The 16,211-nt window shown below is 42.3% G+C and overlaps 2 protein-coding genes across 2 annotated transcripts in view; one reads left to right on the plus strand and one right to left on the minus strand.

Moving 5' to 3' along the window:
- Window positions 1–399: 399 nt before the first annotated feature.
- LOC147000194 (phospholipase A and acyltransferase 5-like) lies at window positions 400–7,633 on the minus strand. Its single transcript, XM_085833980.1, has 3 exons — window positions 7,603–7,633; window positions 2,450–2,709; window positions 400–713 (listed from the first exon to the last, which is right to left on the minus strand). The coding sequence occupies exons 1-3, from the start codon at window positions 7,631–7,633 to the stop codon at window positions 435–437; spliced, it is 570 nt and encodes a 189-aa protein (XP_085690106.1). The 3' UTR covers window positions 400–434.
- Window positions 7,634–15,705: 8,072 nt separating this feature from the next.
- Window positions 15,706–16,211, plus strand: part of LOC147000195 (solute carrier family 22 member 19-like) — a 29,710-nt gene continuing 29,204 nt past the window's right edge. Inside the window, exon 1 of the mRNA XM_085833909.1 lies at window positions 15,706–16,206. Coding sequence (XP_085690035.1) covers window positions 15,805–16,206 — 402 coding nt within the window. The 5' untranslated portion in view covers window positions 15,706–15,804. The remainder of the gene's footprint in view (window positions 16,207–16,211) is intronic.

Raw genomic sequence — 16,211 nt, forward strand, 5'->3', positions numbered from 1 at the left:
TCTGAGTGAAACTAAATTGAGAGATTATGAAGTGGTTTATCTGGCAGAGGACATTTTAGGAATGTGTCCAGGAGGGGTGCCAGGATGATGCTGAGTCCAGCTGTGGTTGTTAAAGAGATAATGTATACTATAAAAGTGTTCAATTTCTTTAATATTTTTTTGTTTTTGTCTAGGCATGGTTTTAATGTGTTGCCCTGATTGTCCTGGAACTCACTCTGTAGACAAAGCTGGCCTCAGACACAGAGATCTGCCTGCCTCTGCCTAAAGATGTGCGCCGCTGCTGCCACCACCACCTGGCAAATCTTTTTCATCTTTAAGCATGTATATGTATGTGTGTCTGTATGTGAGTGTGTGTACATGACTGCTATGCCCATGAGGTCAGAGGATAACATTAGAGTTACCAACGTGGGTCCTGGGAACCAAACTCAGGTCCTCTAAAGAGTAGCAAGTGCACGTAACCACTGAGCCACCTCTCCAGCCAGGTTTAAGTCCAGCTTAAGTCCCTGAAGCCGCAGCTTTCCTTGATGTCCTCTCACCCCTCCTCCCCCTAGCGACACAGTGGGTCTGAAAAGATAGGGCCGAAATACATGCAAGAAGGCAGAGATAGCTGAGAACAATAGGAAGAGTTTCTGGGGAGAGTTCTTCATTACTGGAAAACTTCTAAGGAGGTTCCCAGAATATTTCCAATGGTTTCCCAGTTCCACAAAATAGACCTAAGGAACAAGTAAAGGGTTAAGATTAAATAAATACATGAAATGGCTCTAACAGTGCCGGACACATGCAAGATTCATAGCAGATATCAGATCCTCCCATGCTGATGGTCTAAGGGTCCACGTCAGCTTTAGCGGACAAATGCCAGAGGAAGTAACAAAACACATTCCAGTTTTCCAGGAACTCACAATCTTTTTTAACAGGGCTACTGAGTGAGAAAGGCGAGGAAGAAGAAAGGCGGTCTTTGCTCCGCAGCTGCTAGTAGCTCTTCCTCCGCTCAGAATTGCAGCACCTTCAAGCAGTTATGGGTTTGGGTCTTATGCTATCTACTACTGCTGAGAGGACAGCTCCTGCAGCCTTCGCTCCCTCCACCTGGGCGTGCTCCACCTGCAAAGCACAGTGGTTCATGATATAGAGGGTACCAATTGCAGCTGGCACTCTTCCTTCCTCCTATTCCTCTCTTCCCTTCCAGGATCCAACCTGACTGGAGTATGTTCCTACGGAAGGAGACCACCTGTAATACCCTACATCTCCCAAAATCTAAAGTTTCCAGAGACTCAGCAAAGGGGCATCTGAAGGCAGGTACACAAAGCAGTAAAGTCTCCCTTCCCCCAGGCCATGGAGCCTCTGGCCTTTTGCTTTCCTGGAAGCCATTCAGCATAGGGTCTTCCTCCCAAGTAGTATATATGGAGCAAAGGATTTCTCCGTGGGATAGGCTGCAGCCATTAAACAAAAAGGAATTCTGAGAGCCAAGGAGTGGCTTATTACTAGCCTGTCTGGGGCAGAAGGTAGGTTACAGAGCCAGGCAGGCCATGTGACAAGAGTTGGCAAAAGGCACATCTATGCTCAACACATAGCACACAGCCACCAGTTGGCCCAACAGAGGAGAGGAATGCCAGTGACCTGGTTAATGGCTTAAAGAAAAACTGAATACCTAGATACTTCTATGTAAACTTTCTACAGTCTCCAAATTTAGCAGATTCAGGTACTAATCCAAATTTTAAAATAATAATATGTAGCACCAATTATATACAATAATCTCTTGTATACTGTATGGCTACAGCACCTGCCAGTAAAGTGCTGATTAGCCTATAAGCTTAGGCAGGAAATAGAAGGTGGGACCATTGGTAGGAAGAGTGAATTCTGGGACAGAGCCAAGATGGGAGGATTCACCTGGGAATTTGGAGGAGCTTGGGGGCTGAGCAGAGGCAACCAGTCACATGGCAGAAGATAGATTATAATAAATGGGATATTATGTTGTGATCTAACCAGGGAACAGCCAAAGCTTATGGCCTAAGTATCTGTAAATACATTTGAGCCTCAGAGTCCTTATACTGGGAGCCTGGGAGAAAAACTCAGTTTTTACACCCATGGTGGCCCACAGGTTACAGCTTCTCAGCTCCAACAGCCAAGTATCTACCATGATCTATACCCATTTTATAAAGGAAGGAGGAGCTTCAAAAGGAAGCAACTTAGGGAGCTGAGATACCAGTGGGAGATGATGGAGCCCACCCCTGGTCTCCCTAAGCTGAGACACCAGTGGGTAATGATGGAGCCCACCCCTGGTCTTCAGCTGAGACACCAGTGGGTGGTGTTCCTGATGGCGTAATGTTTCTTCACATTGTTAGCACAGCACAACAAGCAGTATCAGGAACCTGGTGTCTGCCAAGCTTTGTCTGGCCATCTTTGATAAGCTTGGCAGACAGTGAGGAGCCACTGAAGGCGCTCGGGGACATACCTGCTGGCTCCTGGGCACACCATATCTGAGGTCATTGACAAAGTGCTCACAGTTCCCCTCAATTAGGCTGTACTGAACTATCTTGTTTATCATGATTTTTGTGCGCTGCATGATCTTGTCCACCGGCAGCGGCAGGTATGTGCCATCCAGCTTGTTGTTGATCTTCCAGGAGCAACCGTGCAACACATCCTCCAGCCGGCTATACTTCACCACAGCTCGGTTGCTGAAGATAGAGGTGATGCTCCCTGCCTCAAACTCACCTGAGAACAAGAACAAAAGTTGGAAATGCACAAGGAGTAAAGGAAGGGACAGGATGCGCTGGCTCTGCCTAAGACCTTGGCAAAGCCACTTTCTTTGAGATTCAGGATCACACATCAATCTAGAGTATGTTAGCGGAGAGGGTGTTGTATTAAATGTACCGTGGAGGACCAACTTCCCAGAAAGATACTTTACTTGTGGGTGCACATGCATGCGTGGAGGCCAGAAGTCAGTGTCACAATAATATTCCTTAATCACGTTTTCCATTGTATTTTTTAAGACCTGGCATCTCACTGAATCAACAGGTCACCTGGTTATTGGCTAGACAGGTGGGCCAGTGGGCTCTGGGGATCACCTATCTCCAGCATACACAGACTTTCTTACATGAGTGCTGGGGATCTGAACTCAGAACCTCATGTTTGTGCCGAAAGCACATCAGCAACTATGGCAACTGCAATGCTACTCCACCCCATGCCAAGATACCATTTGCCCTGAGTCACGTGCCCGTTCACGTCCAGAAGAATCTCTTGTTAGTAACTGTAGAAATACGTTATCACTGGTCCTGGACTAGACCACATTGGCCTGATCCTGTCTTAGAAGCTGAGTCTTGTTTCCTAAGCAGATCTAATCTCTAATATCTGTGAGTCATTCAAGGATCTGTCTTGTGCATAAAAATGTTTTCATAACAAGCCTCCCTCTCAGCCACTGCCAGGGAATGGTGGAGCTAGTATTTGCAACTCTGTGCTCACTTCTACCACCATCCACGCAGAGACTCTTGCTGTTTGTGACTAGTCACATATGCGGCATGGGAAGGGTTCATTAAGGCTTACCACCAAGGAGGGACTCTGCAGCTTCAGGAAAAAGAAACATTTGAAAGCTGCCATATTGTCTCACACTCACTGTTTAGAAGACATAGAAGCTCCAAGATGGTGGGGAAACCTGTCTGAGGCCACATGGGTGGTTACTAAAAATGATTTCCAATATTCTCATCAAAAAAAAATGATAGGGCTGGGGGAATCTCAGTGAATAAAGCATTTGCCTGACAAGCATTAAGATAAAAGTTCCCAGTGCTCAGAAAGCAGAGGCAGGTGGATCTCCCAGTTCAAGACCAGATTGATCTATAGAGTGAGTTCTAGAGTCCCAGGACAGCCTGAGCTACACAGAGAAAACCTGTTGAAAAACAACAAAAACAAAAGTCAGGCAAGAAAGGTAGCCACCCATAATTCCAATACTTGGGAAAGAGAGATGGAGAGCCCCAGGACTAGATTTCAGCCAGATAAATTAGACAGAATTGGTGAGTTGTAAGATTCAGAGAGACCATGAACAAGAAAGAGACATGATGTCAACTTCAAGCCTCCACACCTGTGAGTGCTTGAAAACATGCATACACACCAAGACTTTGCATGTCTTGCAAAGAAAAAATTAAAGGACATGGATATGCTAATAATTTGTATGTGGTCATTATATATTGCAAAGCTTTTGCACTGTATCCCACAAATATCTACCATTATATCAATTAAAGGACAGAACGTTTTATTATTTCTTTTTCATCAGGAGCCAACTAGATGGTTGCACACAGTACATGTGTTTCTAAGCTGCTCAAGAGGGGGGAAAAAATCTCTTATTCTATTCCTATGCATTCCAAGAAAATCTACTGGTTTCACAAAATCTAATACCTGCACTAGCAACCCTACTCCGTCCCTGCAGTGGTCACACAAAGAGTGTGATTATCGAGCCACTGTCATCATGAATGGGCACAGAGATGACATACTTGAAATTTAGAGGCAAGATGATAGGGAGGGGATCACTGCTAACCCTCTCTTTAGTTACACAAGTGGGGTTTGTAGAGTCAACTTTGAAGTTTTGGTTTCTTTTAAAAAAAAAAACAGAAATATTATATGTTTTCATTTTAACCCCAGGTGTGATATATGGAGCTACTTTAGATTACCCCAGGTGTGAGATAGGGGACTTCTTTAGATTGTCCACAGCAGCTGACTATGATTTGCCTTGTTCTCAAGCAGGGCTGTGATTTTGCCAGCTGCAGATAGTTCTGTGATTGTGTGATGTTTGGAATTCTGGGAACTTATTAAATGGCACATAAATGCTGGGCCCCTGAGTGTAGGGGGTGGTTCTGATATTTTGATCAAGAGTCTGTGTGAACACTGAAGGAAATATCCCCAACTGGTTCTTGATTAATCAATAAAGATGCTAGTGGCCAATGAGCTGGAAAGAAGAGGCAGGGCTTCCAGTTTTCCTGCAGACAGGCTAGCAGATGATGATAAGATAAGATGATAGCACATAAGCAGGCTAGCTTATCAATGATAAGATAGTTTTGTGTGTGTGTGTGTGTGTGTGTGTGTGTGTGTGTGTGTGTGTGTGTGTCTTTCATCCTTGGATCTGAGGGAACCTGAGCAGGACTATTAGCGTGGTCTGCCAGGAGCTTAAAGCTGGGTAGCAAAAACTACATGCTACACCCAAGAGGCAGGGTAGGTTGTTGGTTGGTTGTTGACGGTTGGTTTAAGTAGTTGTGTACTAAGAAGAACCAACAAGAAGAATATCCTGACAGTGAAGATCAAACTTACCACCAAGAAACTTGGTGCCCCTAATCGGCAGGAAGTCAATGTCACCCCTTTCTGATCCCTGACTTTATTCAAGAATCTCTTTCCTTTCCTCTCCTCTCTATCCTCTTTTCTCTCTTATCTGATGTTAGGGGAATGAAAGGATAGAAAAATGGTGGAGAGGGGTGGAAGAAAGAAGAACCTACAATGTAGCAAAAGACAGCTATAAGTGGTTCCCAGACATGGGGTTAGTCAGAATGGAAAATTTGATTTAAAATGCCATAGAAGAAATGGCAGGGCATGGAGGAATGGATATTTCTTTTCAAGAGGTCAGCAAAAATGTTATTGTAGCTGATGCTGCTAGAATATTCCCTGGTTTCCTCTCAGTTGGGATTTTCTGATTTTTTCTTTTTCTTCTTCCTATATTGTTTCAAAAACTGTTTGGAGAATGGCTGTGCGAAAAAATTGCAGGTGGAAATGTGGAGACCTGAGAAGCAAAAGAAAAAAAAAAAAACCAACCTGCTGAAATGGGAAAACAAAAGAGTTCACTCTGCTCTCTCATTTCCTAAAAGGTTACAGAGTTGGCTGTGCAATGGAGAAATTCAGGTGGAAGTGGATGCACTGGGGAAACAGGGAGGGTCTGAAAAGGAAGAACAAGACTGAGTAAGAGAACAGGAGTTCCCCACTGGAGGATAGAGGGAAAGAAACTGTTACCAAGGGCAGTCAGGTCAGACAAAAAGCTGAAACAGTGGGAGGATGTTTCAAAACTAAGAGTTAACATCAAACCAACCATACTGCCAGGGTGGGAGAAGGGGTGGCCCTGGGTAACTAAATCACTACCAGCTTTCCCAGTGGTCATACAGCATATTCCTGGTAATGGTGTGGAACATCTTATGGAACAGGTTATGATGAGATAGGATGTCATCCTATAGAAATGACAAATCTAGGGCATTTTAAAGAGGCCTTTTATATGATTTTATATGGGATGCACTCACTCTATATGAAACAAACTCTAGATAACTGGGACATTCAAAACAGAATTATCCCCCACAATTGGAAGAGATTGTTGACAGATGTACCAGCTGCCAGGCCACAGCTGCAATGGTTAACATGGTAGAGGGGAGACGCTGTGAATGTTGGACAGTGAACTAGAGCGAGGAATGAATATATTCAAAGACCAGTTTCTAGGTTAAGGGTGGCACTGTGATATACAAGAACAGATTCAATTTGATGATGCTATTATAGAACAATGTCCCTTATCAGGTTGGGACAAAGTTGAGGAGGCTGGGAAAAGGTCCACCTCATTTACAAAGATTATGCAAAGCTCTGGAGAAGCCATCACTGATATTTTTTTTTTACAAAGATGGGTCTCAGAGTATAAAAATATTAATACTGAATGTAAAAAAGTTATTAGATAATTAAAGGCATGAGACCCCATAGCAAAAAGTATGAGCTGTTTGCCTCTTGTGGGCCAAGGACTAACATGCAGACTTAAAAATGTTCACTCAGCATTGGAGATTTAATGCTGCTGTAGACTTGGCCATAGGTAAACATTATCCACTAAAACCCAAAGTTATAAAATAACTACTGGAGTTCATGCCCTTTTCCCCTCAGGGACAGTAGAAGTGATCTTGGAAAGCAGTGGATTGACTTTCCAAGAATTTGTTGTATATCCAAGAATTATAGATGAGGATTTCAAATGAGAAATTAAAATGATGGCCTATATAAAAAGAGAGATGTGATTTAATACAGGTGATAGGATTGCTCATCTGCTACTGTTCCCCTACATCGAAGGCAAGACAGCTCCAGTAGCAAGAACAGGAGAGTTTAAGAGTGCTGGAAAACATGTTCTGGCAAGCAGTAGTTAGTAACCAGAGGTCAAAATTAAAATTGCAAGCAAATGGTATTGAAATAGAAGGTTTGGTGGATACAGGAGTTGAGGTAACTATCATTTCAAAAAAATCTTGTCATTCAGAATAGCCACTTCAAAAGGTTTCTAGGACTTGGAAAATTATCTCAGACAAAACAAAGTGTGTGGTGGGTTAAATGTGAGGGACCAGAAGGTCAAATAGAAAAGTTAAGACCTTATGTGGATGACATTCCCATAAATTTATGGGGAAGGGATCTTTTACAGCAATGGGACACTTAGATTAATGTTTTTGCAATCTCATACACAGCCCATGATGAAAGAAGGGGTGAAGTGGCAGATGCTCCTAGGGAAGGTATTGATATATGTCATCAAAAACAACCCCAGCCTGGGCCAGTTGTCAAAACACAAGACTGCCTTTGATCCAGATCTCAAGTCTGATCTGGACCTTGAGTTGGGATGACACACACTTTGATCCAGGACGTGAGGCATAGTGGCCATGCTTATAAAGATCTGTAATGAAAAGGAATTAAAGAAAATCTTAGGTCCAGGCAGAGTGGTGCAAGCCTTTAATCCCAGGACTCACGAGACAGAGGCATGCATATCTCTGAGTTCAAAGTCAGTCAGTCTGCAGAGAAAGTTCCAGGATAACCAAGCTTAAACAGTGAATTAAATCATTGAAAACAGAACGCTAGTCAAGATGTAATAGAAGAGGACCAGATCCCAGCCCCAGCAAGCAGCAGAACTTGGCAGCTCTGGCCATGTGACTCTGGCTTTAGAGTCCAGAATAGAAGGGATTACAGGATAATTGATGATGCTGGTTAGCTGGAGCTAAGAAATTAGTGGTGATTAAGAAGAGACTGGCATCACTAAGATCAAATCTTCTGGGAAGTGTATTCATAGAGAACAAAGAAGCTGTGTACCACAGAGAGAGATTGTGCTGGCAGCCCAACTTGGTCATATGTAAGAATCACCCAGGCTGTACTGGATTTGAAGCCGTGAAAAACCCATGGAGAGCAGCTGAGCCTTGGCATTCTGAGAGGCCAGGAAAGGCCATTGGTGAAGGAACAGCCTCAGTGGCAATTGAAGGCAAAGAATGGAAGTGGTCACACAAAGAAATTGAGGATTAGCAGTATGAAGAGAGCCTATGAGAGGCTATTGGTGAAAGTAAAACCTACTTGCAGAGGAAGACCTCAGTGTACTGGAGATGCCAGTACCATGGGGTGATCACCACCAACAGCAGCAGCAGTGAAGTCAACCAGAGCCTAGAGTGCTACAGAGAGAAGCATTGTAGAAATGACCAAAGTCATTTGGAGGAGCACAGAAGATCATGTGTGGATCCCAGACACTGGAACAAGAAGCTGTGAAATTGAGGTTGCCTTGAAGACCCTAAGATGTTAGAGATCCCAGAGCCAGGGGATACCTACCAAGGAAAGCTACTAACAGGGAGTAGAACCAGCCCAAGAGCTCTTCCAGTCAGACCAGCACCGGGTAGCTAGGGCGCAGGGTCTGTTGACATTCGCCAGCTACCCACAACACCCACCACAGGATCTTAAGACTTCTGGTGAGTGGAACACAGCTTCTGCTCCAATCCAATTGCGCGAGAGACCTGAGACTGCATTAGTTAGGGAAGCAGAAAACTGGCCTGAGATGGGCCACAAGCCTCTTCGGGTCTGACCAGCACCTGGGTAGCTAGAGCGCAGGGTCGGCTGACACCCGCCAGCTAACCAGGACACCCGCCACAGGATTTTGAGACTTCTGGTGAGTGGAACACAGAGTCTGCTCCAATCTTTAAACAGTGACAACAATAACAACTAATCCCAGAGATTACCAGATGGCGAAAGGTAAACGTAAGAATCTTACTAACAGAAACCAAGACCACTCACCATCATCAGAACCCAGCACTCCAACTTCGCCCAGTCCAGGGCATCCCAACACACCGGAAAAGCTAGACCCAGTTCTAAAAGCATATCTCACGATGATAGTAGAGGACATCAAGAAGGACTTTAATAACACACTTAAAGAAATACAAAAGAACACTGGTAAACAGGTAGAAGACATTAAAGAGGAAGCACAAAAATCCCTTAAAGAATTGCAAGAGAACACTGCTAAACAGGTAGAAGACATTAAAGAGGAAGTACAAACATCCCTTAAAGAATTGCAGGAGAACACTAGGTAGAAGACATTAAAGAGGAAGCACAAAAATCCCTTAAAGAATTGCAGGAGAACACTGCTAAACAGGTAGAAGACATTAAAGAGGAAGCACAAAAATCCATTAAAGAATTGCAGGAAAACCAGACCAAACAGGTGATGGAATTGAATAAAACCATCCAAAACCTAAAAAGGGAAGTAGAAACAATGAAGAAAACCCAAATTGAGGCAACACTGGAGATAGAAACACTAGGAAAGAAATCTGGAACCATAGATACGAGCATCAGCAACAGAATACAAGAGATGGAAGAGAGAATCTCAGGTGTAGAAGACTCCATAGAGAACATCGGCACGACAATCAAAGAAAATACAAAATCCAAAAAGATCCTAACTCAAAATATCCAGGAAATCCAGGACAAAATGAGAAGACCAAACCTACGGATAATAGGAGTAGATGAGAATGAAGATTTTTCAACTCAAAGGACCAGCAAATGTATTCAACAAAATTATAGAAGAAAACTTCCCAAACCTAAAGAAAGAGATGCCCATGAACATACAAGAAGCTTACAGAACTCCAAATAGACTGGACCAGAAAAGAAATTCCTTCCGACACATAATAATCAGAACAACAAATGCACTAAATAAAGATAGAATACTAAAAGCAGTAAGGGAAAAAGGTCAAGTAACATATAAAGGCAAGCCTATCAGAATTACACCTGATTTTTCACCAGAGACTATGAAAGCCAGAAGGGCCTGGACAGATGTTATACAGAAACTAAGAGAATACAATTTCCAGCCCAGGCTACTATACCCAGCCAAACGCTCAATTACCATAGATGGAGAAACCAAAGTATTCCACGATAAAACCAAATTCACACATTATCTCTCCACGAATCCAGCACTTCAAAGGATAATAACAGAAAAAAAAACCAATACAAGGACAAAAACCACATCAGAGAAAAAGCAAGAAGGTAATCCCTCAACAAACCTAAAAGAAGACAGCCACAAAAACAGAACACCAACTCTAACAACAAAAATAAAAGGAAGCAACAATTACTTCTCCCTAATATCTCTTAATATCAATGGACTCAACTCCCCAATAAAAAGACATAGACTAACAGGCTGGCTACAGAAACAGGACCCAACATTTTGCTGCTTACAGGAAACTCATCTCAGAGAAAAAGATAGACACTACCTCAGAATGAAAGGCTGGAAAACAATTTTTCAAGCAAATGGTAGGAAGAAACAAGCTGGAGTAGCCATTATAATATCTGATAAGATTGACTTCCAACCCAAAGTCATCAAAAAAGACAAGGAAGGGCACTTCATTCTCATCAAAGGTAAAATCCTCCAAGAGGAACTATCAATTCTGAATATCTATGTGCCAAATACAAGGGCAGCCTCATTCATTAAAGATACTTTAGTAAAGCTCAAAGCACACATTGCACCTCACACAATAATAGTGGGAGACTTCAACACACCACTTTCACCAATGGACAGATCATGGAAACAGAAACTAAACAGAGACACAGTGAAACTAACAGAGGTTATGAAACAAATGGATCTGACAGATATCTACAGAACATTTTATCCTAAAACGAAAGGATATACCTTCTTCTCAGCACCTCACGGTACCTTCTCCAAAATTGACCACATAATTGGTCACAAAACAAGCCTCAATATATACAAAAATATTGAAATTGTCCCATGCACCCTATCAGATCACCATGGACTAAGACTGATCTTCAATAACACAATAAATAATAGAAAGCCAACACACACGTGGAAACTAAATAACACTCTTCTCAATGATACCTTGGTCAAGGAAGGAATAAAGAAAGAAATTAAGGACTTTCTGGAGTTTAATGAAAATGAAGCCACAACATAACCAAACTTATGGGACACACTGAAAGCATTTCTAAGAGGAAAACTCATAGCTCTGAGTGCCTCCAAAAAGAAACTAGAAAGAATGAATTTATGAAATTCCTAGCCAAATGGTTGGACCTGGAGGGCATCATCCTGAGTGAGGTAACACAATCACAAAGGAACTCACACAATATGTATTCACTGATAAGTGGATATTAGCCCAAAACTTAGGATACCCAAGATATAAGATACAATTTGCTAAACGCATGAATCTCAAGAAGAATGAAGACCAAAGTGTGGACACTGTGCCCCTTCTTAGAATTGGGAACAAAACACCCATGGAAGGAGTTACAGAGACAAAGTTTGGAGCTGTGATGAAAGGATGGACCATCTAGAGACTGCCATATCCAGGGATCCATCCCATAATCAGCTTCCAAACGCTGACACCATTGCATACACTAGCAAGATTTTGCTGAAAGGACCCAGATATAGCTCTCTCTTGTGAAACTATGCAGGGGCCTAACAAACACAGAAGTGGATGCTCACTGTCAGCTATTGGATGGATCACAGGGCTCCCAATGGAGAAGCTAGAGAAAGTACCCAAGTAGCTAAAGGGATCTGCAACCCTATAGTTGGAACAACATGATAAATTAACCAGTACCCCGGAGCTCTTGTCTCTAGCTGCATATATATCGAAAGATGGCCTAGTCGGCCATCACTGGAAAGAGAGGCCCATTGGACTTACAAACTTTATATGCCCCAATACAGGGGAATGCCAGGGCCAAAAGAATGGGAATGGGTGGGTAGGGAAGTGGGGGGAGGGGGTATGGGGGACTTTTGGGATAGCATTGGAAATGTAATTGAGGAAAATACGTAATAAAAAAACAACAAAAAAAAAAAAAAAAAAAAAAAAACGACCATCCATCATGACCAAGTAGGCTTCATCCAAGGGATGCAGAGATGGATGTTTTAATATCCGGAAATCTATCAATGTGATCCACTATATAAACAAACTCAAAGACAAAAAACACATGATCATCTCGTTAGATGCTGAAAAATCATTTGACAAAATCCAACACCCCTTTATGATAAAAGTCTTGGAAAGATCAGGAATTCAAGGCCCATACCTAAACATAATAAAAGCAATCTACAACAAACCAGTAGCCAACATCAAACTAAATGAAGAGAAACTCGAAGCAATCCCACTAAAATCAGGTACTAGACAAGGCTGCCCACTTTCTCCCTACCTATTCAATGTAGTACTTGAAGTTCTAGCCAGAGCAATTCGACAACAAAAGGACATCAAGGGGATACAAATTGGAAAGGCAGAAGTCAAAATGTCACTATTTGCAGATATGATAGTGTATATAAGTGACCCCAAAAATTCCACCAGAAAACTCCTAAACCTGATAAACAGCTTCAGTGCAGTAGCTGGGTATAAATTTAACTCAAATCAATGGCCTTTCTCTACACAGAGGATAAACAGGTGGAGAAATAAATTAGGGAAACAACACCCTTCACAAGGTCACAAATAATAAAAAATACCTTGGTGTGACTCTAACTAAGGAAGTGAAAAGACCTGTATGATAAGAACTTCAAGTCTCTGAAGAAAGAAATTGAAGATCCCAGAAGATGGAAAGATCTCCCATGTTCGTGAATTGGCAGGATTAATATAGTAAAAATGGCTATCCTGCCGAAAGCAATCTACAGATGCAATGCAATCCGCATCAAAATTCCAACTCAATTCTTCACTGAGATAGAAAGGGCAATTTGCAAATTCATCTGGAATAATAAAAAACCTAGGATAGCAAAAACTATTCTCAACAATAAAAGAACCTCTGGTGGAATCACCATGCCTGACATTAAGCTGTACTACAGAGCAATTGTGATAAAAATTGCATGGTACTGGTTCAGTGACAGACAGGTAGATCAATGGAATAGAATTGAAGACCCAGAAATGAATCCACACACCTATGGTTACTTGATCTTTGACAAGGGAGCTAAAACCATCCAGTGGAAAAATACAGCATTTTCAACAAATGGTGCTGCCACAACTGGCAGTTATCATGTAGAAGAATGCGAATTGATCCATTCTCATCTCCTTGCACAAAGCTCAATTCTAAGTGGATCAAGGAACTCAACATAAAACCAAAGACACTGAAATTTATAGAGGAGAAAGTGGGGGAAAGCCTCGAAGATATGGGTACAGGGGAAAAATTCCTAAACAGAACAGCAATGGCTTCTGCTGTAAGATCAAGAATCGACAAATGGGACCTCATAAAATTCCAAAGCTTCTGTAAGGCAAAAGACACTGTCAATAAGACAAAAAGGCCACCAACAGACTGGGAAAGGATTTTTACCAATCCTAAATCTGATAGGGGACTAATAGCCAATATACACAAAGAGCTCAAGAAGCTGGACTCCAGTAATTCAAATAACCCCATTTTAAAATGGGGTACATAGCTAAACAAAGAATTCTCAAGAATTCTCAAGAATTCTTCAAGTATTCAGTGAGAAATACTGAAGGGTGGAGAAGCACCTGAAAAAAATGTTCAACATCCTTAATCATCAGGGAAATGCAAATCAAAACAACCTTAAGATTCTACCTCATACCAGTCAGAATGGCTAGGATCAAAAATTCAGGTGACAGCAGATGCTGGCAAGGATGTGGAGAAAGAGGAACACTCCTCCATTGCTGGTGGGATTGCAAGCTTGTACAACCACTCTGGAAGTCAGTCTGGAGGTTCCTCAGATAATTGGACATAATACTACCAGAAGATCCAGCAATACCTCTTCTGAGCATACACCCAGACAAACTTCCAACTGGTAATAAGAGCACATGCTCCACTATGTTCACAGCAGCCTTATTTATAATAGCCAGAAGCTGGAAAGAACCCAGATGTCCCTCAGCAGAAGAATGGATACAGAAAATGTGGTACATTTACTCAATGGAGTACTACTCAGCTATTAATAACAACGAATTTATGAAATTCTTGGACAAATGGATGTATCTGGAGGATATCATCCTTTGGGAAGTAACCCAGTCACACAAGAAGTCATTAGATATGAACTCACTGATAAGTGTTTATTAGCCCAGAAACATAGAACACGCAAGATACAATTTGCAAAACACAAGAAAATCAAGAAGAGGGAAAACCAATGGGTGGATACTTTGTTCCTCCTTAGAATAGGGAACAAAATACCCATTAAAAGAGTTACAGAGATAAAGTTTGGAGCTAAGACAAAAGGATGGACTATCCAGAGACTACCCCACCTGGGAATCCATCCCATAATCAGCCACCAAACCCAGACACTATTACATATGCCAGCAAGATTTTGATGAAGGGACCCTGGTATAGCCATCTTGTATGAGGCTATGCCAGTGCTTGGCAAATACAGAAGTGGATGCTCACAGTCATCTATAAGATGGAACACAGGGCCCCCAATGGAGAAGCTAGAGAAAGCACCTAAGGAGCTGAAGGGATCTGCAACCCTATAGGTGGGACAACAATATGAACTAACCAGTACCCCCAGAGCTCCTGTCTCAAGCTGCATATGTAGCAGAGGATAGCCTAGTCGGCCATCACTGGGAAGAGAGGCCCCTTAGTATTGCAAACTTTATATGCCCCAGTACAGGGTAATGCCAGCCAAGAAGCAGGAGTGGGTGGGGAGTGGAGCAGGGCGGGGGAAGGGTATAGGGAACTTTCGGGATAGCATTTGAAAATTGAAATGTATATAAAGAAAATATCTCATTTTTAAAAAAAAGATTTAGAAAAAATTCAAGTTGCACTTTCACCCTCTTCTGTGTCGGTCCTTCTATCAGTTTGGGTAATGTAATTATAATAGGAATGGATGGCATGAATTAACCTGAAGCAAAGATGAAGACATGCACATTCCATGTATTAGTTATTTTTCTATTGTTGTGATAAATTACTGACCAAAGCAAGTTATAGAAAGCATGGTTAACTGGGGCTTACAGTTCCAGAGGAATAAGAGTCTATCACCATCATAGTGGGAAGCGTGGCAGTAGGCAGGAAAGTGTGACACTGGAGCAGCATCTGAAAGCACATATCTCATCCACAAAGAGGAAACAGAAAGAGTGCATGGGAATGGCAGCCAGATTCTGAAGCCTTAAACCCACCAGTAGTGACACATCTCTCCAAAGGCCAGATCTCCTAATCCTTTCCAAAGAGTAACCTTCTAGGAATTATCATAAAACACAATACTTCACTTCCAAATTTTAACTTCTAAAGGTTTTCATTAATTCGTTTGCACAAATTCAGTACTAAAAAAAAATACTTCTATGAAGTAGAAAAATGAAAACCACTTCACTTTGGATTATGGAAAACTACATGTTCTGTTAAGGACTGCATAAAACATAGTAAGTTAACTCTGGAATTTTCAGAGAATTTGAAGATCAATGTCCACAGGTGATCATGAAGCTATGCACTGCCAAACTTTCTCATGAAGTAAATCTTTAACAGATTCAATTACAGAAAGCCAATCATCAGACTACTGCTCTTGGTAACTCTAAGGCAGTCAGCTCCTTACCTAACACCTACTTAGAAGAGGGACCCATTAAGAACAGCTCTGTAGATATTTAGTGTGCTTAGTAAGAGAAAGAGAGAGAGACAGAGAGAGAGAGGTTGCCCTAGATGGCCTTTCAGGACCTTATAATTCAGATTGGCAGCCTGGGGAGGTTCCAGATTCTTCACATGATATTTGTATTAATCTGCCATGCCCTGACAGCTCCTCACACTCTTTTGGAGAACTTCACTGCAGCCATTCCTAGTCATCGCTGCTGGGTCCCCATCCTCGATAATAACACTGTGTCTGATAATGGCAGTAGTATCCTGAGCCAAGATGACCTCCTGAGGATCTCCATCCCACTGGACTCCAACTTGAGGCCAGAGAAATGCCGTCGCTATATTCAACCACAGTGGCATCTCCTTCATCTGAATGGCACCTTCCCCACTGTAACAGAGCCAGACACAGAGCCCTGTGTGGATGGCTGGGTGTATGACCAAAGCACCTTCCTCTCCACCACAGTGACCCAGGTCAG

This window comes from Mus caroli, unplaced genomic scaffold (assembly GCF_978045245.1).
Source record: "Mus caroli unplaced genomic scaffold, Mus_caroli_1 scaffold_20, whole genome shotgun sequence".
Lineage (NCBI taxonomy): Eukaryota > Metazoa > Chordata > Mammalia > Rodentia > Muridae > Mus > Mus caroli.

Bases quoted from the DNA above. Each gene is read 5' to 3' on its own strand.
- LOC147000194 (XM_085833980.1), bottom strand. From the start codon at position 7,633: ATGGCCACTATGCCTCACGTCCTGGATCAAA. The intron at 2,710-7,602 runs GTGTGTGTCATC...TCTTGTTCTCAG, and splicing joins GCCTCACGTCCTGGATCAAA to GTGAGTTTGAGGCAGGGAGC. The intron at 714-2,449 runs GTATGTCCCCGA...CTTGTTCCTTAG, and splicing joins GTGTGCCCAGGAGCCAGCAG to GTCTATTTTGTGGAACTGGG.